The sequence below is a fragment of the Temnothorax nylanderi genome, unplaced genomic scaffold (assembly GCF_030848795.1).
Source record: "Temnothorax nylanderi isolate EJ_2023f unplaced genomic scaffold, tnyl_v1.0 TNYL_tig0016_pilon, whole genome shotgun sequence".
In the NCBI taxonomy this organism is placed as follows: Eukaryota; Metazoa; Arthropoda; class Insecta; order Hymenoptera; family Formicidae; genus Temnothorax; species Temnothorax nylanderi.
The window spans coordinates 2,079,934-2,102,383 of NW_027249078.1; the positions used below are offsets into that span (position 1 = coordinate 2,079,934).

The following is a 22,450-nucleotide window of genomic DNA, read 5'->3' on the forward strand; positions in this document are numbered from 1 at the left end:
TCGCCGATCGCGACAGCGTCGTGCCGAACAACGTGACCTCGGTAGGACGCTCGCGCCGCATAATATCCCGCGGAGAGTCGCCGTCACGTTCTACTTTCTTAGAGGATCTTGGTAGAATCCAGTAGAATCGAGGGCCGCTCCGACTGCTCCGAGGCCCGAGGTTCTCGCCTCGCGCGAACGGATCGAATCGCGGATTCCGCCCAATCCGCCCTCCGTGCGCGATACGAGAATCAGGGATGGCAACCGCGACGGCTGGAATCACCAATCACCATTCACCAACGCTGGATTCGTTCCTCGCGCGTATGTACACTCCTCGTTGCAGAACGAGCTGAACCTTTCGTTCCCCCCTTCTCGCTCTCTCTTTCTTTCTCTAATCAACGTCCAGTCATATATAAGTTATTTCATTTCGAGTGCAGACTGCAGAAAGTGTAGCACGGAATAGCTATACAGGGAATCAGGGAACAAAACTTGTGTGGAATCGATCTCGGTGCTTTCTGCACTTAAAACGAGAGAGAGAGAGATATATATATATATATATATATATATATATATATACAATTGAACGTTGGAAAGAAAAAGAGAGGAGATGAAAAGGTGTAAAAGGTTCAGCTACGAGGGATAAACTGTGTGCTGAAGTGGCTGAGGTTAGGGAGGACACTCCTGACTCCATATGAACAGTGTAAACATGGCCACGTCCGTATGCTACGTTAATTCTGCGTGCCGTATCCGATAAATATTTTGACATAAACGGACGACGTCAGGTTTCGGAGGTATCGGAAACGTGGGGAAAAGACACGCAAAATCAAGGACAATGTAAAAATGACACTTTGATCAGTGCGCGCGATAAAGTAAATGAGAAGTTTTCGCAACTTGGTTCTCTGTGATCAAACAAAGGCAAAGATATATTAAAATTAAATCAAACGTGGCTCTTCTATTTCTTTTGAAATAGTAATAGCGTTGAAAATAGGCGATCTTGAATCCAAATTGTAATTTCAATCATTTATATGTGGCGTTTATTAATTTAATGGTATTAATTTGGTTAAGTACAGTTTAACAGATTAACCTCTTTACCTACAAACATATTTTAGTCATGTAAAATTAGAGTTTCTTGTGTGAATTATAAGAATAAGAAGTGACAGAGATGGAAATTTAAAATCCGATAAATTGAGAAATGTATAGCATTCTGTTGAGATTTTTTTCAACTTTGGATTAGAAAGAAATATACACGGCGTTCTCTCGGAAAGTGACGACTGACGATCAACTTAAAGGGTTGAGTGCCCATTGAATAACTTTTATATAAGTAATATGTGTTCTTGGCGACGACGTCTCCTTAAAGTGCTACGCGTTGATTTCCGTTAAACATTATTAATAGTTGTGTAATGGTAACAAGGACAAGGTGCCATTTTGAACGCTTGCTACGATAAAAAAATTAAACAGAAAACAAACACATGATCTCTTACAGACATTAAACAACATTCGACAAGGTTAAAAACTGACTGGCCTTAAGGAGACATCGTTGAACATGAATTTCTTAACAAAAGTTGGTCAGATTTATCATTCTTTTAAGTTTTTCGCCACTTTCCGAAAACACCCTGCATATGTATGTGTGTAAGTAGATTTTTCTTAAAAAAATCTAATGGTTTGTCTAATTAAGTTCACAGTCTTACAACAAAGTTCTTGCGTACTTACGTATAATAATACTCTTCAGGTTCTCAAATATGGATTTACGTAACGATATTAAGAAGGCAACTTCGCTTACTTCCGTAGACGACAATGCCAAGTTCTATCGACTGTATGGATTGAGTCAGGCTGCGAAAGATAGAAAGATGAATGAAAGAAAAGTGAGGAAACCACGAAACCTAAATGTCAGTGCATGTGTAATGTATATATGAGAAATAATATTTCATTTATATTTCACATTTATATTATTTATAAATAATTATTTGTTTATTTAATTTTAGTTATTAGAAGACTCCGACACAAATAGCGATGACAGCATGGATATTATAACTAGTAAAGTAAAACCTACCTTCGACAAATATGAAGTCTCTGCTGCCATTAGAGAGGTAAGCAGATGTTCTTGTCTATTAAGGTAATTAGGCTATTAACAGAGATATTTTATGTTCTAATTGGAAATAATAGCATCCAGTTAGGATTTTAAGGTAAAATTAACTTCTGTCTTCTAAAAAAATCCTGTAGTCGAGAAAAGATGTGTATAATAACTTTGCATCCTTTAAATAATTGTACATCTTCCAAATATGTGCAGAAAAGTTAAATAGGATATAAATTAATCTGATATAGGTAAATGGCGGTCGTGACCTTTCGAATAAACATTGGGAAGAAAGCTGGTCAAGAAATCTTGAGATGATGACAAAATCTGAGAAAGAAATACCTCAGAATTGTTCTGAACACGATAATATAAATCAACCTGAGGCTAAAGACTTAAACGATAAATATATTAAGCAGAAAGATAGATTGTACAGAAACGCTGCAATTATGGGTCTCGTAAGAACCAAAAAAATTACATTGCAGGATTTGATTCATTACGATGAAAACACAGCAAGGAAAAATATCGGAAACGAATCGGAAACCTTGGTAAGCATAAGTAACATACAACATTATTCTAATGTCGTGTATAACATTACGTTATACATTTGATACGTGTATTCAGAGACAGTTGTCTAAACATAAGAAAAAACATTTCTCACCTTACGTCAGCATGGAACCGCATTCAGCAAGTATATAACGGATGGTGATAAATGCCAAGTGGAATCAGTTCCTCTTCGTGAAGATCCTGAAGTTTTTGTTCACCCTTTGCAAATGGGAATAGATACAAAAAAGTTCAAAGACATAGATTTTACCGTAGCACGTATCGGCAAGAAGACAAAAATGACACCACAAGCTTATTATCTTGGAGCGACTGACGATTCTTGCTTTGAGTTTGTAAAGAAAAAAGATAGTACAACATAATAGATATCGTAAACATTATCGTTTATCACGTATAATAGCAAACAATATAGACAATAAGAGTTAGATATGCAAAAAATGTCAGTACTAAAATAAATTATTTAGCCTTCCAATTGCTTACGTTCGTAAGAGCTCAAAGTTTTAGAGTGTATGTATATGAGATTAAAATGAGAATCGTGGAATAGTGTAGAGATATATTTGCTAAGAGGAATCAATGGATATCAATAAAAATAGAAGTATGTGGATATTAAAAGGATTTTTTTTAATCTTCAAAAACATTACCGCATTTAGACGTTACTACACGGAGTGTAGTAGGGTATTCTATTATACATATATTACATGACCATAATGTTGTATCGTACTAGTGTTTTTTGAAAATATAGCGAAAATTTATAAATAACTCTAAAGCCTAGTAAGACCTGTACCATTACTACTGCATTCCTACTGCATAACAATAAATATTAGTTGTATATTATTTCCGAAGAAGAATTTATATATATATATATATATATATATATATATATATATATATATATATAACATTTGTTTTAATGCATTTTATGTATTATAAATGATATATTAATCATATTGATCTTTCATAAACGCATATCATTTAATTGCGTCTTATGTATTGCTTACAGAACACTAAAGGCCCGAAGGATGTATTCTAAGGCAAAAATACTTAATTTTATTTATTTAATTAAAGACAAGATTACGTTTTTTATATATTAATAATAATGAAGTATAAAAAAGTTAAATATGTTGTAAGATACTCAAAGACAATAAATATTTCTTTTTAATTTATTATTCTGGAAATAATTAAACACAAATCTATCCTTATTTTTTTCGAAAATATTAAATTTATATATGTTCGCTAATTTATGTACTCCAAATAATGATTTATTTTTTAAAATAATTTTAAATATTTTATTCCATTTTTTAGAATAGACTATTATTATGATTCATAGGCCTATAGCCTGCAATCGGTCGTACGACAGCATTGCGCATGGCATCTGACAATATTAGGGTCCGTTCCGTTTCACGCATTTGCGCGCATTTATCTATAGCATACGTAACGTTTACTATAGAAAATGCGCGCATATGCGTGAAACGGAACGGACCCCTAGTCTACACGCTCTTTAATTTAATTTTTTTTATTATTTTTTTAAATTTTATTTACACATTTTATTATAGAAGTCCTGGAACACCCTCAGGATAAATTGTTACTCAGAGCTTCACAAATAAATTGTCACACTGATATAAATGAATAAAATTTATATTATGTACAATATCAATAAGATAAAACAACACGTGTAAAAAGGTATATAAAAATAGTCTATGAATACAATTATATCGTTCTTACATTTGATCTTGAGCAATGTGATTTTGGTATCAGTTCATCAATAGTAAATGTAATAAATATAAATTTGAGTGCATGTACTTTGTACAGGCAAATGGGGGATTATTACACATTTTTTATTAACTTTATTGATTTTTTAAATTTTTTATTAAATTTTATTGATTAGAATTAAAACTGAGAAAAAACTAATAAAGAAAAAGTTTGATTTTGACTTACACAGGGTAATTACTAGCGCAAGGTAACGAGCAGAAATAAGATTCAAATTTAAAAGCTGTACCCACCGACGTTTTTATCTCAACAAGTAGTAGAGGTAGACGTATGAGCTTCCTTATATAACAATCAAAGCAGGCAGTTCTGCATAAGTAGCAGCATTTCGCTTCATCTAAATATTCCACTAATGTATACGGTATTGTACTTGCATCGTATGTTATCCTACAAAGATATAAAAATCATTATCTCGGTTCGCGTTTCACGTCAATCATCTCAAGCATTTAACTATGCAAAAGAAATAAAAACCTAGATTTCAGGATACTTTTAGCTGACAATTCAACAAGGCTTGGCATTCTTATGCTCGTTGTACTCTCATTACCACGAACGTAATTTTTAGTGTCATGGGTAAATGGATTTTCCGTAACATCTAAAAACTGTAGTCGTAGATACGTGATGGTAGCTGGTAAATACGACAAACGGTTTCTCGCCACGTCCAAAACTTTGAGATTTCGCAGAGCTCCGATATTATGTGGTAGATACGTCAACTCGTTTTGGCTAACCTTCAGATGTGCCAAGGCATTTAGGTTTCTGATTTGTATCGGCAACTCAGTCAGCTGTGATAAATTATTAATAACGGTTGAAACGATCAAGTTTCTCATAGACGACAGAACCCGCTGTATCAATGTCTCTAGTTTAACTTTGGTAACTGGATAATCTAACTTACCGAATTATCACTTATATCTAAGAATTGTAAATTGTGCTTAATGGCAGTTTGCTCTAGCCATGCCCACTTGGATCCAGGCGACTTTCCAAGATTATTCCGCGACAGTACAAGCTGTTGAAGGTGAGGTAAGGTGCCTACCTCCCTTGGCAGATAGGAGATCTTATTGTCCGATAGATCTAGAAATTTTAGACTTTGCAGACGCAAAATTTGCCGATCAAACGACTTTCTGTCCAGGCCTCTCAAAATTAGGTGCTCCGTCGTTCTTGGGAAACCTTGTAAAGTCGGATACTCTGATTTTTTATTCACCACAACTTTCGTTTTTGCCAGACAGAATTCACTCGAGTTGAAAAACACGTTAGGCGTAAGAGTTACACTCTTTACAATGTGCTTTACAACCATGTCGTGATGTTGAAACTGTGCGTTTCTTATAAGATTCAGTACATGAATGAAGCTCTTTAATTGAATCGAATTACTCTGAATGATCAGATCGTGGCACGGTCGCGTTAGTCTTATCGTAACTTTGCCATCAGCGATAAACTTGGTAAACACCTGTTCTACGTTGTCGACAATCTAGAAGAAAAAAAAGACGATTATTAGGCATATCCTTGAAAAGGACAAAGTAAACGGGGCGCAGTTCAAGCTCCGCCAAAACCATGAAAACTAATATGCAAGCTAATTTGTTCTGCGTAAAGTTGAGAAAGCAGCGGACGAGCAGCGATTAGACGACGAGGGCTATTGCTGCCCTTGCTGCCTACCTGATACCTCGTGCCCTGCTTTTTCTGCCGCGTTTGCAGATACAGGTACACTTCGTTGTTCCTGTCTGATTTCTTCATGAACGCCAAGATCGACTGCGATCGTCTCTGCGAGCAGACGGACAACGTTCTGTCATGGATCTCGAGATTGCAGTGAAATTTCATGATCGGTTTAGCACGTCTTGGATATGTAGCAAACACGGCGGGTCAAGAATCCGAGATCCGTTGCCGGCAGCCGGCTGGGCAATGTTAAGTGGAACGCGATCTTCCGAAACGCCGCGATAACGAGGGTCACCCTATGTTATAGTCGTCTAAAAGATCTTTAACCGACTCAAGTATCACCAACCTCAATTCGCCTCGATATTCAAAAGTTGCAAAAAGTTGTTAGCAAAATACATTGTGCTTCGTTTCAGCGGAAGCATTGGTCATTGGTCATTGGTCGTGTTCAAGCCGGAAACAGCCGGTAAAGGCGGTAAGCTAGTGATTGAACGTGATTAGTTGTTACTTGTGGATCCAACCAATCACGTTCAACTGCTCAGCGAGCAAGTTAAGAATACTGCGCGCGCATAAAATTGGAAATTACCTTCAGGTTTTGGGCTGCGTTCCAAAAATCACTCTAGTCAACTAAAATGCTATAGTATACGTGACGTAAACTACAGATTTGAGTTCACCCAGAGTGAATTTTAGAACGCAGCACACAGCAGCACACAGCTGCACACAGCCCTGTGCCCTGTGCGTGAGTGTTGTTACGAGAGATTGGGCGCGTTCAGCAGAACAAACCGCTCAGTAGCAATCGAACGTGATTGGCTCTTACTTTTAGACCCAACAAATCAACGTAGCGTGTTGATAAGACGACACTCAACAGTTGTGTCTGCTGAACGCGGCCATTAGCAGCGTCGCGGTCGTTTCCGATTAGGCGCGAAAAATTGCCGCGTGGCTGATATCCTCTACTACTACTTCCATTATCCAATGTTGGCGGGAACGTACCAGCAGGGAGGCAGAACCGGCTGGACCGCCTGGACCGCCTGGACCGCATCACCGCAGGACACAGTGACACAGTGACACAGTGCGCGTCCTGCGCGATAACCGATAGGCGTCAACGGATACCCGGCGACTAGGAATACTCCTCAGTCTCCTCAGTCTCCTCAGTCCTCTTCAAGCTCTTCGCTCTCTTCAGATCCCTCCTGTTTGCTCCTGTGTTCTTATCGCGATGGTCAAGCGCGGAGGGCATCGCGCGGTCAAGCGTAAGGTCGCTACCCGGCGATCGAGAGATGAACCACGGGGTGAGTACCGCGGCTCGCGGCTCGCGGCTCGAGGAATCGCGCTCACTTAGGCCCAGTTCAACAATGGCCAGTTAGCTTAACTAGTAGTTAACTTTCACTCTCTGTCTCTTTCTAACCTCAAAGGTTAAGGCCGTCTTTGTATATATATAATCTGATTTTATATTGAAAGTTATCCAAAGGTGCGCAACATTGATCACCATATAAATATCAACAGAAACTTGAGCTTGAAAGTGGCCACTGTGGACTGTTGCTTGTTACTATCTAAAATATAAAATCAAATTATACGAATACCGTTTATTCATGAATATTGCTCTTAGGGCCAGTTCCGTTGTTCCAACGTGTTGGTAAACACTACCTAATAAATTAAATCATATATGCGTGTCTTTGTTTTTCCTTCAAATTTTAAACTTGTGCCACTTTGACTGTTGTGACAGAAAGCGAACCAGGTTGCAGCAGAAATAAAATGCTTCGAAGCAATGGGAAAAACAATAAAGAATTAGATGGAGTAATTGAAGAAGCTGAATTAGATTCCAAAATTAATTCAGACCCATCGGTAAAAAGAAGGACGAGTGAAACAAATATGGGGACGATGGTGCTCGATCTTGATGAAATAAACACAGAAATGGATGGAAACCCTAGAATTTCCCTGGAATTTGATAAGGAAAATCACGATCCGGAAACAAATCAAGAGGAAATGACAGAAAACCCGGAAAAGAGAATAAAGACAGGAAATAATGAAAAGATGTCTAAATTAAAATCTCAAGATAAAAAGACATCTGTTGCGATAGAGCGATGCCTGTACTGTAAACAGATGTCGTATAATTTAACATTGTATCAAGGGCATCCAAATGGTGCGGTCGAAGAACAGATAGCTTTAACGGATCCTAAGCTGTGCTTATTTATTGGAGATGAATCTTTTATAGACGAAAGCGATGAGAGACCGCAAAATAAATTAACTCATTTTAGGTAAATCTTCATGTCTTTTATACATTTATGCTTTTTAAACAGTACATATGTTTAGTTTCTCTCAAAATTGTAGAGCAGAGTACTTGAGCGATATTAATATTAAGAAAATTTATAGTTACGCACTAAAGTTAAACTAATATAAAAGTGATTTTTTTTTAGTGTTTACGATTTGAATGGACACCTGTGTTCTTTCGACACAGGACTCATAGAGAAAAACATACTGTTATATTTTTCTGGATATATGAAAGCTATTTATGAGGAAAATTCTTCGCCCGAGGGAGGTATACCGACAAAAGATATGGGGCCGATTAACGAATGGTATGTCACTGGATTTGACGGAGGAGAATTGGCATTAGTAGGTTTTAGTACTGCGTTCGCGGAATATATTTTGATGGAGCCGTCGGAAGCTTACGCACCGTTCATGGATGCTGTTAAAGAGAAGTTATATATGAGCAAAGTAGTCGTAGAATTTTTGCTAGATGATGTTAATTCAACCTACGAAGACTTATTGAATAAGCTTCAAGTAAGTTTGTTATTTCATATCTTAATATGTTTTTATTATTTCCATATTTCCATATTTGTTCCGAATGTTTAGGTTTTATTATTCTTGTCTCTCATTGCAGACAGTAGTACCGCCTAAGGAAACCATGAAGTTTACAGAAGATTCGTTGTTACGTCATGCACAATTTATTTGCGATCAAGTTTTTTCATTAGATAATTGTGCTGGCCCTGACGATACTCTTCTCATTACGGCTCCATGTATGCGATCTCTCATGAATCTCTCTGGCGTCACGTTCGGTAAGAAATCGGCCGTTCGTCCAATGAGACGTAAGCCGAAAGTTAAAACGCCTGTCTGGTCAATGGCTACTACAACAAAATTAGTTAGCAATATGTTCGAAAATATTTTCGCTGGTCAACTTGCTAAGCATACTACTAATAAGGTATGTATTGCCATATGTTACAACAATTATAGTATCTTTTATATGTATTATATTGTTAACCATTTTCTTCTTTCGTTAGTCACTAAAAAGGAGGCGATGCGGTGTTTGCGACAACTGTCAGCAACCCGAATGTGGTATTTGTTATGCTTGTAAAGATATGCCGAAATTTGGAGGCAAAGGAATTCAAAGGCAAGCATGCATTAGAAGAAGATGTCCAAATTTGGCAATTCAGGTATAATTTACACTTGTTAAATGTAAAGATTTACGTGCAATTCTTATTTATCTCCTGATTATATAAAATATAAAAAATAAAACATAATATTTAAAAATAAATTAACATTTTTTTTTAATATTCGAAATTTTTTAATATTCGAAATATAATGTTCAGTTAAAGATAGAGATTTTCTTTATAAAGGAAGCAGAAGATTCTGATCCAGAGAGCGAAGAGCAATATGATGATCTAACAGAAGATAAAACAGTACAAGATCAAGAAAGAAATCTTAATAAAAATGAAGATTTTAAAGAACTTAAAATTAAGAAAGATATAATATGGGAGAAAGAAGATAAAATTGTCGATGGGGGGAAAACGTACTATAAATCAGTTACAGTTGGAAACGAAAAAATCGAAATAAACGATTATGTCTCGTTGGAGCCTAGAGATTCCACAATTCCTATACAAGTTTGCAAAATTGTGTTTATGTGGGAGAACGCCTTTGGAGAAAAACGATTTCACGCAAACCGTCTTTATAGAGGCATCGATACCGTACTTGGTGAAACTTCGGATCCTATAGAATTATTCCTAAGTGAACAATGTTGCGAGGCATCGTTTACGTCTGTTAGATCAAAGGCAACGGTTATCAATAAAAAGATGCCCGAGAATTGGTTTCAACTAGGTAAGAATATTAGATTATTATTAGAATATTAGATTCTGATTGTGCTGTTATATGGAGCCAAGTGCTACACAAGTAATATTAATAATAATAAAAGTAATGCTGGTGGATAGAACTATCAAGCCCCTATAACGTCAGGTAAATCTAAGAAATTTATATAATTGTCATTGGTTTTGGAGGTTCTGATTTGTGAATCCTCCAGCTTGGTATTCCGCAACGATGCTGCTTTTACAATGAGCCCACGCGTCAGCCCCCCCACGCATCACCCAAATTTTCTTAATGTTTTGTCACTGTATTTACATAATCGTATTTACACAATTTTTTATATTACAGGTAATGTGGATATAGATAATGATATAAAAGATACAGATGGTAAGACATTCTTTTATCAAATGAAATATGATCCTGAAAGTGCTCGATTTGAGAATCCACCACCGGATCCGGAATGTCCAGGAAAAATTAGTCATCGATTCTGTCCCTCTTGCATTCGGTTGGCGATATCAACGCAACGTGATATACCTAAGGCACGAAATAAGAAAAGATCAGATTTGAACTATAAAAATTAATCTAAGAATTAAATTTCTTTAACTCTATAAGTATGGATTTGGATCGAAACGATATTTAAGTTGTCATCTAATACAATTTTTAGGTCTATAATCGAATAGAAGAGAAAAGCAGTAGGGAGGTGATTTACGAATTAGTAAAATACAAAGGTGAAGAGTATAAAGTCGGTAGTGCGGTATTCTTATATCCGCAGGCTTTTAAATTTAAGCATAAACGAAAATACCAAGAATCTAAAAATTCAAAGATCAAATTAGACGAAGTAGACGAAAATATGTACCCGGAGTTTTACAGAAAAAAACTTGACAAAGGAATCTATTCAAATGGTGATACACCCGAACCTTTTCATATTGGTTATATTAATACAATATATGCTACGACAACTGACATATTAGTTGCACCTTCAGACATTTTTATTAAAATAAATAAAATGTACAGACCGGAGAATACTCACCGAGATTTAGCACTAATGGAGCAATCGGACATTAATATGGTCTATTGGAGCAACGAGAGTAAGTTATAACTATAAAATAAAATTCAAAAAGCTACGAATTTCTTGTTGTCGTTTTAGATAAATTTAATATTTTTTATATTATTGACAATTGAGGACGTATAATGTTATTCACGTAAAAATATCCATTTTGGCCTAAGATCTGTATTTGAATATATTTTTTTTAATAATTTAAAAGATCCGTTTTTTGTTTCTGTGTAGTGTGCACCGTAAATTTGTCTGTGGTTGCCGGTAAATGCTACCTGACATACTTTAAAAATATGAGTGAATCCATTGAAGAATGGTCTACGAGCGGTCCAAACAGATTTTATTTTACCGAAGCATACAATCCTAAAGAAAAAACATTCGATGAACCGCCTTATGACATTATTAATACGAGTAAATTCGGGAAAGGAAAGGGGAAGGGTAAATCTATAGCAAAGAAAGTGGAAAGAACTGAAAAGAAGCAGGTTTTTGAAACACCCGTGGACTATCCTACTATATCAAGAAAATTGAGAACGTTGGACATGTTTGCTGGTTGTGGAGGTACATTACGTTATATATATTTGTTTTCTCTCTCTCTCTCTCTCTCTCCCCCCCCCCTTCCTCTCCTTTCTCCTTTTATCTTCCATTCCCTTTCATTCTCCTTTACATATACTTATAAATCATGTTATAATCATTTGTTTAACAGGATTATCTGAAGGAATGCATCAAGCGGGTGTAGCTGAAAGTCTGTGGGCGGTTGAAAAAGATAACGCTGCGGCAAATGCGTTTCGCTTGAACAATCCAAAGGCTACTGTGTTCTCAGAGGATTCCAACAAGCTGTTACAAAAAGTGATGAATGTAAGTTTCCATCACTTCATGTTTCCACATCTATTCACATTCATACACTAAGCGATAAATATTTTACTGTTATTATCAAATAATTAACATTACAAATAGAACAGATACGTTGCGTTAACTCTTAATAGTTTTTCTCTTTAAATTATAAGAATGTATAAGAGAAGAGAGAATATATTATATTTTGATTATTTTTTTTACCGTAATAAAATTAGTTGATAAAATTTTGTTTTCTGTCTCTCTCTCAGGGTGATTATGTAGATGATAATGGCCAAAAACTTCCTCAGAAAGGAGATGTTGAACTCTTGTGTGGTGGACCACCGTGTCAGGGTTTCAGCGGCATGAATCGCTTCAATTTTCGGCAATACTCATTATTTAAAAATTCTCTCATCGTTACGAGTTTAGCTTACTGCGATTATTATAGACCGAAATTTTTCCTGATGGAAAACGTGCGAAATTTTGTATCCTTTAAAAAAAGTATGGTGCTGAAATTAACTTTAAGATGTCTCGTTCGTATGGGTTATCAGTGTACATTTGGTATCCTCCAAGCTGGAAGTTATGGGATACCACAAACGAGAAGAAGGTTGTTTTATTTTCCTTTACAATCAAAATGTTACCGATGGTATATCTAGTTTCATTTTAATGATAATTTATCGATTTGTAGGATGATACTCATAGCCGCTGCACCTGGAGAGATACTTCCAAGGTATCCAGAGCCTACGCATGTGTTCAATAAACAATGTTGTTCGTCGAATGTAATGGTGGATAATAAAAAGGTATGCCCTAATTTTTATTTGTTTTGTATTTATGATACATATGTGTGTGTGTGTGTGTGTGTGTGTGTGTGTGTGTGTGTGTGTGTGTGTGTGTGTGTGTGTGTGTGTGTGTGTGTGTGTGTGTGTGTGTGTGTGTGCGTGCGTGTGCGTGCGTGCGTGTGTGTGTATATATATATATATATATATATATATATATATATAAACATATTTTGCGACATCGATTCTGTAAGTTGATATAAATTAGATTGCAATTACGCGTTGCAAAAATTTATATATATACACACGCGCACACACACGCACGCTATCATGAAGCTTTCTTGTACTAATGAAATCTATATATATATTTTAGTTTAGTTGTGCTTGGAAGGAGTCTGCTCCATATAGAACAATCACTGTAAAAGATGCTCTGTATGATTTACCGGCAATTAAATGTGGTTCGAGCGTAGAGGAAATGTCTTATGGTGGTGAACCGTTGACACATTTTCAGAGAAAGGTATTGTAGAAACGTATCTCCGTATATGTTTGCAAACAAACATCAGAATTGAAACATCACTTGATTGATTCATTCCAGATGAGGGGTAAACCGTATCGATCGACATTGATAGATCATATATGCAAAGAAATGAGTCCGCTTGTAGAGGCGCGAATGAGCCTCATTCCAACTACAATCGGTGCCGATTGGTGTGATCTACCGAACATCGTGATGCGATTGAGTGACGGTAACTTTACCAAGAAATTGTACGTGCAGTATCCATTAGAATTTAATAGCCTTTAAATTCTTTGATTATAATGATTAATTGAACAAATCTGAATTTTATTGTTCTTTTTATTCTTTTAGAGAATATGCGTACCATGATCCGAGAGTTGGAAGGAGCTCTACGAATGCACTTCGCGGAGTATGTAGTTGTAGTACTGGTCAACCATGTGATCCTACCGATAAGCAATATAATACTTTGATTCCATGGTGTTTGCCACATACCTCGAACCGACATAACAATTGGAGGGGTTTATACGGTAGAATTGACTGGAACGGAATTTTCATTACAACTATCACTCATCCGGAACCGATGGGTAAACAGGTATGTGTTGATAGATATATAAAATACTGCATATAAATGCTCCAATAATTGAAATAATGAACAAAGTATGAGATCGCTGATGTTTAATAATTTCTTAAAATACTATGAATTGACGTATTTCTATTGTTTCATCGATACAGCATACAATTAGAAGCTAAGTGAGTGTGCTATTCAAATGTAATTGATTTTCAGGGTCGTGTGTTGCACCCAGTGCAAAATCGAGTTGTAAGCGTGAGGGAATGTGCGAGATCTCAAGGTTTTACTGATTCATATCGTTTTTTCGGTACAATAGCTGATAAGCATCGACAGGTTGGTAACGCGGTACCACCACCATTGGGCGCTGCTATTGGGCACGAGATAAGAAAATGTATCCGTGATACGACGTTAAACACAGAACCCAAACCTATGAATGGCTATAGTGTTGAACCAACAACGAGTAAAAGTCTCGACAATAGCCTCGACGAAAGTCTTGACAAAAGTTACGACGAAAATCTTAATAAGAATGACAAAGATGTGCCTGATGCCCCAATAGCTCACGACAATGCCAACAACAATCTTAACGATAACAAGAATACGGTCGATCGATGAAATTTATACCGATGAAGAAACGAAGAAAGAAAAATTATTGGACGAAATAGTATAATGGTTTTACATATTATTTTTACATCGTAAATTAGAGTATTCAGTGTTAAATAAGTCCGGTATTATACTCTGATATCTCTTCGATATGCATCGATAAGAATAAACCCATGTTGTAATTAATATTTGTAATAGTAATTTAAACCTAGAGATGGTATAGAAGGCTCTCTCCGTACAAGAATATTCGGAACACATCACGTTACGTTGAGTGCTGATTATATATTTAGATAGATCCGCGCGCGTGCGTAAACTTGGACTTGGGTCACACAAAGAAAGATGTAACGTAATAAAAGCATGTTATACGTTATGTCTTTGTGCGTTGGTCCGGTTGGTCTATAAGTCTAAGTTCATGTACGGGTCAGTAAATATGCGCGGAAAGCCTATAACCTAGAGATTAGAGTCTAGGCAATCATTTTACTTAGTTTTTAATTTCCATTGGTTAAGGTGGAAATCACGGAACGTTTCTATCTCGTTTTTCGATACAGACCATCTCGTTTTTATTTCATTGATTGATGACCTTTTTAGATTGTAAAGCTTACAGCACATAATGCGTGTATTTCGCTACTGGTTTTGCTGGATAGATTCATTGCGTGCTGCTGGTTTTAGCTTCACATAATTTTTTTTTTTTTTTTGTAATACACATGTGCCGTAACATATGGGACCCTCTTCAGCAGCGGTGGACAGGAGACACAAAAGACTTGTTATATCATGATAAGAAGTATTAAAATGACTACCTTTGGTTTGGAATGCAAGCCTGCAGTTATCGTATCGTAGAATGTCGCACTTTTATTACTATTATTTTTATTATACATGTTATGTTATACATCAGATTTTTTGTAGTATATTATATAGACAAAAGTACAATAATTATATTTGATTTTATCGGCAATTACACTTGCATGCAAAATTACAATTTCTCACTGTTACGCCACTTATACTTTCTTTTACTGCGAGCTTGCATGGTTTTTCGTACTAGTAAGTTATACGGTGTTTCTACTACTAAGGACAATACGTAGGAACATAAATAAGTAATCGTAAAATATCCCATCATCACGATACCCTGAAAATAAATGGTTGCGATAATAACAAGTTAATTAAACCTTTTAAGAATTTTAGATGTTCGTTTACTTACCAAGGGTATAAGTTCAAAATGAACAGACGTTTCACTCAGTAGGCGAATCGAATGTACAACAAGAGGATTTATAAGATAAGCGCAATACGACAGTCTGCTAAGAGGAGCCCATCCTTTAAATGATAAGAACCGATAAACGATGCCTGTATAATAAGGTAAAATTTGATAATTAGTATGTAATATATTTATATAAATTATAGTATTTTAAAAAATAAAGGATTATTGTATTATATTACATTGTGCCACTGTGTTCATTATAACAAAAATGTTTCTTAAATAGTAAATTGAAAGTGAAATTAAATCGCATGTGGATTGCGAATATATTATACAACAATTTATTAGTATCTAATAAAAAGATCTGATAAAGATTTAATAGAATATTATTAAATGAACTAACCACCGTGTTGAGTAAGGCACGCTATTATAACCCATGCTATACCTATGGCCCAAATGCCTTTGTGCAATGCGGCATAAATAGCAGCAGGTAAAATGGGTATTTGTCGCTTGTACGTGCAGAATACCACAATAATGTTGCAGGCACTACCAAAGCACCAGCATAAAATTACAGTTCTCTAAAATTTGCGTTAAATTGAATTATAATATGACAAGAGTAATTTAAAACTTTTGTACTTAAATAGTATTTTCTTTACGCACTACTACACAATTATTAATTTATATATATATTTTTAATCAGTACGTAGCGTGTTGTATAATTATTTCTGAAGCTATTTTACTTTTTGATACATAAAATTTACATGTATAAATCAAACATAAAAATATAAATCAAATTTTTACCGTCTTCAAAATCAACTTTCCGTTTAGTTGCGTTAAAATGTAACCGGCAATCATTCCAACAATATATGGACTTATTCTGACCCACGGTGGGAAGTATAAGACATCCATAAGCCTGTATTGTTCGTCCAACCTGTAACAACAAGAAAAAATGCTCTTTTAATTATTCTCTCGAGCAGGATGTTTCATCAATATAACTTACGTCGGGATATATTCGTAAATGTATGAAAGATATCCGGTAAGGGTAATTGAGCTTATTAAAAGTGCACTCAATATAGCCATTGCTATGTAAAAGTACCTGAAATTTATAATTAATGTTTAATTAAAAAATATTTACACTGGCTATGTTGTATGACCGTCAGTAGTCAACTTACATTGTCGACAAAATTAATAGCGCTACAGCGATAATGAAGAATTGCATATCTGCAGATAAATACCAGCTCCAACTCATACACTTCAAGAAAAAAAAAAAAGAATTTGAGATTGAAGATTCTATATGCATGCTTTTAAGCACATTCTGTGCTAAACTAAATGTATTCGTACCATTGTTTTAAGACCGAATAGATTATTTATGTACAGAAGGTTCCTCCACCAGTACTTTGAGCAGGTTTCGTGTGGTCTCTCGTACACGTAAAATGGGGAGGTCTTGTCGAACCAAGTCGAACTTAATTGCGATATTGCCAATACCATCATATAAGCCGGCGTCAGCCTAAAGATGAAATTTATGCATAAAAGAAAAGACATTGTTAGCTTACCATTGAATTTGACATTAATTACTAGATATTTTAAAATTGTCTTTATGTCATGTCTTTTATTTTGCTTATTATCATAGTATTTATTTTATCAGGTTTATCGCGGTCTTTTCTGTTGTCAAGATAACAAAGAACATACCGGATAAATCTTCTTATCACAAGGAGGAAGAATTCATTTATCTTTGCTGTATAAGTAAGTAGTTGTATTCGATCTTTGTCCATTTTATCCTTAATATAAAAATAGGCCACCAAAAGTCCGCTTAAAAATAAAAAGGTATCGACTCCTAAATGTGCATTCATTAATATTTGATTAGTGAAGCCATCGCTGAACCTCCAGGCCCACACTTTATTGTCTGTGTACGGAAAAACAGTATCCGTTATGTGTAGTAAATAAGAATCGGAGACCTAAGAATCGGTACTGTGTGTGATCTTCTACAGATCACTTTCAAATTACTTGCCCGTGTAGTCTGCCATGTACATTGTGAAATGGCCTGAGAGTAGCCAACACATACTTAAAAATTTTAAGCCATGAATAATAGGCAGTGCGTCGGCGTGCGATTTCGTATTAAATATTATTTTTGTATTCGTGTAAGCGGAAAAGCATAATAGTACTTTTCCAATTCTACTTTCCCGTAACGGAGTTGCTTCCATTTCCATTTCTTGAATTGTGTTCTTTCCATCTAATGCGCAAAACGTATATTATTAAAGTTGAAAAGATTTGAAATGTTTTTTCGGTATGATATATACTTACCAGTGTCAATTTTATTCTTCTTATTTGAATATTTCTGATTCACGAATACATCGTACACTGTCCCGATTATAACCATGAAGATAGAAAGCACTAAAATAATGCTACAAATGTAAAATTAATAAAATTAATAAAATTAAAACTATTAAAATTAATAAAGATATGCGAAATCTATCTCCTTAATATTTCTTCAGATTTATAGCTACTTTTGAATGAAAACTTGTTTCTAACGTATGTGTGTGTGTGTGTGTGTGCAAACGCGTGATATGGAATATATTATTTTATTTGTATTATTAATTGTGCTTTACAATTTCTTGACATACCAAATGATAGGTGTAGCACCACTAATGAGCCATTTATAATCATCTTTTAGATTTTTAACCTGGATCATCTTGAAGTCCACGGAATAAAGATCACTAATTATAAGAATTCTATCACGGAATACTTTTTCCAAAATAAAACTTATATCATTTTCAGAGCATGATTCTGGTAAACAGAGTCCGAGTGTGATCACATCCTAAAATAATAAAAATGTCTCTATAACATATTTTAATATTGAATATACACATCAATAATGTCCATATATTGTAGAAGTGTAGCTTGCGGCGTTATGTTCAGTAAATAATTATAAATAATGAAGAACAATTATAATAATAATAAGAGAAATAGGATCGTAACAATATACAATCAATTAGAATCAAAAGCCATGCGATCCAAGCCTAGGTCTTTGACGGCCTTATGTTAGTTTCTGTATATATATAATTATAATATATTTCGACTTTCGATATGTGTATATTAGGTATGTATATTAGGTAGATTGTTACCGACCTCTTTTTGCAATGTCGCAACTTACACGCGCGTGTATAATTTTTATCTAAAATCTTGAATTTTTTCATAAAATAACCTTTTTAAGATAATCTTTCAAAATTCCATTTATATATGTAGACGTAAATCTTTTGGTTTAAAATTTAAATCTGAAAAATGTCGACGTAACGTACGATCATGCAGGATTATATGATTATACACACGCAATTTTGCAATTTTTTGTTAATTATTAACTCGTTGATAATATATGCGTCTTTTTGCGAGAGCTGTTTTTCATATTCTATTCTGTGATTGGAAGTTTTTATCGATGATTCTTGGTGAAAACGAATTTTTATTACTTGAATTTTTGTTAATTTTCCATCGTTGATAGCGATTCCATCCTTCGCAGCGTCATCGTATATATAACATTTATGTTTGATGGCATGTGATGGATTGAATTTTTTCTTGCGCATTAAGAAATTACTTTGCCGAAATTTTGCTATCTCCATAAAGCTTTAATGTGTTCTGTTTATTATAGTTTTATCATTTATGTATTTCGCAATGGTACCCTCCTTTATATGAGTTTATTTACTTTACGTAAATAACATGTGAAGTACTCCTATCTATTTTTAATGTTTATCATTATATTGACAAAGATTTGAAAGACTTGACAATTTAATTTTTACTAATTATATAAATGTTAACAATATTGCACGTTGCGCGTGTTAACTACGTTTTAGATTCTTATCGATTCTACATTCTTTATTTTATATCTATTTTTAATATCTATAAAATAGTTTATAGCTTTGTACAGCTATTATTACATTAACAATGAGATATAAACTTACTTCATTAGGTAGATTAATGTGGTACTGAAGAGTACTGTTGTGTTTAAAATGGGCAGCGAAGTAATTTGTTTTGAAAGGCGGAATCTCCTTTTGTGGATCACGATACAGCGTGTTGTTTAATAAATGCAGCTTTGAAATCTGTAGAGGAACAGTACTCATCACATCGATGCACTGGCTACGGCTGCCCAGCCAATAATTATTTCCATAAAAAAAACTTGATTGAAATTCGCCGCTAGAATCCAGCACTTAAAAATAAAAGATAGACAAACGTTATTTACAAAAATTATAAAAAAATATTGAATATTGAGAAAAAAAAAGAATATTGAATAGTCTCTTATTTATTGTCAGTTAATTATAGGTTTTGATAATTACTAATTTTGAAAAGCAGTCTTTAGATATTTACAATTATCAAGATTTCCCTCCTGATTGTGTATTGAATAAATCTAATTGACTATATATTTCCTATTGTTATAAAGGACGTACATTTCTCTTATTGTTACGACACATTTTATTACAAGTCATATTTTATAGTAATTATTGTAAAATAATTATGATTACGTATGTTCCATAAATAAGAATGCATATTTACGCAATATAATATGAAAAATGTAGTCGCAAAAATACATTTCTTTTCTTATCACAATATTCGATTAACTTTTCCGAACTTTACATTAAAGTGCATTATTAAATATAATTATAATTAAGAATTTTACATACTTTTCAGGCTCCAGAGTATTCGTTGATCAACAGCCTCTCGGAACATCAACAATTCCTTTTCACATAACGTCGAATTAAGAAGACCGGAAGCTACCGAAGCAACAGCATAAGCGGGCAGCATACGGTTAATGTCATTGTTACTGCTGTCATTATTCGATCTATGAATTTGTGCGGGGGGTGCACAGAGTAACGTGGTGAAGTTTATGTAAGCGCACAAAATAAACGCAAGTTGCCGTCGCGACATAATGCGACACTTTAACACATAATAGTCACTTTTATTTCCTTATTGTAAATTAGTAAACATCGGTACTAAACGTAAAATTAATCTTGAGATACAGAAGCGTTGAAACTATTATTATTTATATAACAAATTTTGTTATAAGGTTTACTCTCTTTCCAGGATATAAGAAAAAGGGCACTTTTATCGCGCTATCGCCAAAAATTAATGAAGACGGCACTATTAACGGAATGATAACAGAACCGCGCGAATGGAGCCGAGAGGAGATTCGTTCGAGATAATTGTTATCACTGTCGACGAATTTCATTTATTATAATTACGAACAGTTGCGCGCAATTCCAAGTTTTATAAATTGATATTTATCTCTGATTTGCACGCAAGAATACCGCGTACGATCAGTGAGATTCGACGAACGAAAAAGGACTGGTATATATAAGCGGAAGTAACGTGGATTTATGTAGTGAAAAACAAAGCGTTTTTGCCGTCGATTTATTAAATTTTTTGTCGAGATGTCGTAAATGTCACTTCGGCCACTGTATTATTTTATATTCAAAATTCCATCATATTGTTAACGAGCTTCCAGTATGTTGAGAATGGCAAAATTGAATGGCAAAATAAAAAAATACTTGAGCAACTTCCAAATACCTATATGTCAATATTGCACAATATATTATATCTCACGAGAAGCAGAAAACGACAGACGTTAATAATTTCTTCCGAAAGTCCAAATCTTTAAAGACAGATATTCGTACCGATTCTTTATTCTTAACAAAATATTAAGGGAGAATATTAGGGAAGATTATTGTTAACATTTATTGTCACATATCTTTGTAATATCCTTATAAATATTATCTATTTGAATACATTTATTAGACTTTTTATTATCGTTTGAGAAAAACATGGTCTCTTGATTAAGATTGATTTCGATTTTCTTCGAATGCTCGATTGAAAAATATCAAGAAATAATTAAGACGATTTCTTATCCGGTTTCTTTTGCGACTGAAGGAACACATACCACGCATTGTGCGTCTCTAAATTATTATGTATAATAATTTATATGCCGCGCAAGCAAATATGATATCTATATACTTGAAAAATGATATTACGTCATTTTTCACAAATGTCAACGTCGCACGTATAATTGTCCAATTAATAATAACATATTTCCTAATCTCTCTCTTACCTAATATAACTGGTTTCGTTAAATTCATTATTGTTTTTACCATGTCGATTTTTCGCGCATTGCACATCAGGATAATGTGATGCACGTGTGCATATATATATATATATTATACACGCGGCACACGCGCGCACGTGGAACATTTATTGTATATATTATAATATTATAAACATATTATATATATATATATATATATATATATAATTTATAAAAGATACCTGTATATAATTTATAAAAGATATCCGTAATTTACATTCTTGAAAAATTCGAGACGATGGAAGCGATTTATAACAGAGCGAAGGACAATCGTCAAATTGTATGCAAACGAGAGTTGCCGCGAAATCCGACGATAATATATTATATCGCAAAAAAACGGTTGAAATATTATTCATATTAGGCGTGCTTTGCATTTACATCAAAACTCAGATAATTCTCACTTGTGACGTCGTTCTATCCTTTTTGGCAATTAATGAATAATAAAGACAGAATGACGTGTCACAAGTGAGAATACTATTCCCTTCTTTTTACCACTTTGATGAATTATTATTATTTCATGTATCACGCGCGAGCGCGTATTTCCAAAGAATCCGCTACATGTATTTGTTGCATAGGCCTAATATTCAAAGCATTAGAGTAGAGAAGTAAATATAACGAGTAAATGATGAGCGTGAATGACATGACACTGACACTGACAGCTGACAGCTAGTGACAGCTGACACTGACGCTAGTGACGCTGACGCCGCCGCCCGCCGCGCCGCGGG

The 22,450-nt window shown here is 34.6% G+C and overlaps 4 protein-coding genes across 16 annotated transcripts; 2 read left to right on the forward strand and 2 right to left on the reverse strand.

Annotated features, from left to right (window-relative positions):
- The first annotated feature begins 177 nt into the window (after positions 1-177).
- LOC139768548 (uncharacterized) lies at positions 178-3,367 on the forward strand. 9 transcript variants are annotated; one of them, XM_071698869.1, is made up of 5 exons: positions 178-300; positions 1,709-1,865; positions 1,962-2,066; positions 2,302-2,595; positions 2,719-3,367. In XM_071698869.1, exons 2-5 carry the CDS (start codon positions 1,719-1,721, stop codon positions 2,968-2,970), a joined length of 798 nt encoding a protein of 265 aa, XP_071554970.1. In that variant the 5' UTR covers positions 178-300; positions 1,709-1,718; the 3' UTR covers positions 2,971-3,367. The 9 variants fall into 9 exon arrangements, with proteins under 9 accessions (XP_071554970.1, XP_071554969.1, XP_071554967.1 ...); XM_071698868.1 differs by lacking the exon at positions 178-300 and adding an exon at positions 614-770; XM_071698866.1 differs by lacking the exon at positions 178-300 and adding an exon at positions 632-986.
- Positions 3,368-4,227: 860 nt separating this feature from the next.
- Positions 4,228-7,140, reverse strand: Lrr47 (Leucine-rich repeat 47). Of its 3 annotated transcripts, none has more exons than XM_071698855.1 (5): positions 7,001-7,140; positions 6,017-6,121; positions 5,262-5,831; positions 4,844-5,151; positions 4,228-4,759 (listed from the first exon to the last, which is right to left on the reverse strand). In XM_071698855.1, exons 2-5 carry the CDS (start codon positions 6,092-6,094, stop codon positions 4,540-4,542), a joined length of 1,176 nt encoding a protein of 391 aa, XP_071554956.1. In that variant the 5' UTR covers positions 6,095-6,121; positions 7,001-7,140; the 3' UTR covers positions 4,228-4,539. The 3 variants fall into 3 exon arrangements, with proteins under 3 accessions (XP_071554956.1, XP_071554957.1, XP_071554955.1); XM_071698856.1 differs by lacking the exon at positions 7,001-7,140 and adding an exon at positions 6,360-6,429; XM_071698854.1 differs by lacking the exon at positions 7,001-7,140 and having other exon boundaries at positions 6,017-6,450.
- A 21-nt stretch (positions 7,141-7,161) lies between these two features.
- Dnmt1a (DNA methyltransferase 1a) lies at positions 7,162-15,845 on the forward strand. Of its 2 annotated transcripts, none has more exons than XM_071698792.1 (16): positions 7,162-7,296; positions 7,731-8,262; positions 8,422-8,785; positions 8,886-9,203; positions 9,283-9,435; positions 9,619-10,096; positions 10,427-10,617; positions 10,743-11,166; positions 11,367-11,690; positions 11,836-11,987; positions 12,233-12,567; positions 12,649-12,760; positions 13,110-13,253; positions 13,332-13,498; positions 13,599-13,839; positions 14,032-15,845. In XM_071698792.1, the coding sequence occupies exons 1-16, from the start codon at positions 7,224-7,226 to the stop codon at positions 14,425-14,427; spliced, it is 4,404 nt and encodes a 1,467-aa protein (XP_071554893.1). In that variant the 5' UTR covers positions 7,162-7,223; the 3' UTR covers positions 14,428-15,845. The 2 variants fall into 2 exon arrangements, with proteins under 2 accessions (XP_071554893.1, XP_071554894.1); XM_071698793.1 differs by lacking the exon at positions 7,162-7,296 and adding an exon at positions 7,408-7,640.
- Positions 15,245-22,408, reverse strand: LOC139768535 (nose resistant to fluoxetine protein 6-like). 2 transcript variants are annotated; one of them, XM_071698842.1, is made up of 14 exons: positions 22,218-22,408; positions 20,272-20,524; positions 19,555-19,799; positions 18,226-18,419; positions 17,906-18,006; positions 17,613-17,834; positions 17,294-17,507; positions 16,946-17,111; positions 16,777-16,856; positions 16,605-16,700; positions 16,406-16,535; positions 16,008-16,182; positions 15,611-15,753; positions 15,245-15,538 (listed from the first exon to the last, which is right to left on the reverse strand). In XM_071698842.1, the coding sequence occupies exons 2-14, from the start codon at positions 20,513-20,515 to the stop codon at positions 15,386-15,388; spliced, it is 2,163 nt and encodes a 720-aa protein (XP_071554943.1). In that variant the 5' UTR covers positions 20,516-20,524; positions 22,218-22,408; the 3' UTR covers positions 15,245-15,385. The 2 variants fall into 2 exon arrangements, with proteins under 2 accessions (XP_071554943.1, XP_071554944.1); XM_071698843.1 differs by having other exon boundaries at positions 20,272-20,429; positions 22,218-22,407.
- Positions 22,409-22,450: the final 42 nt, after the last annotated feature.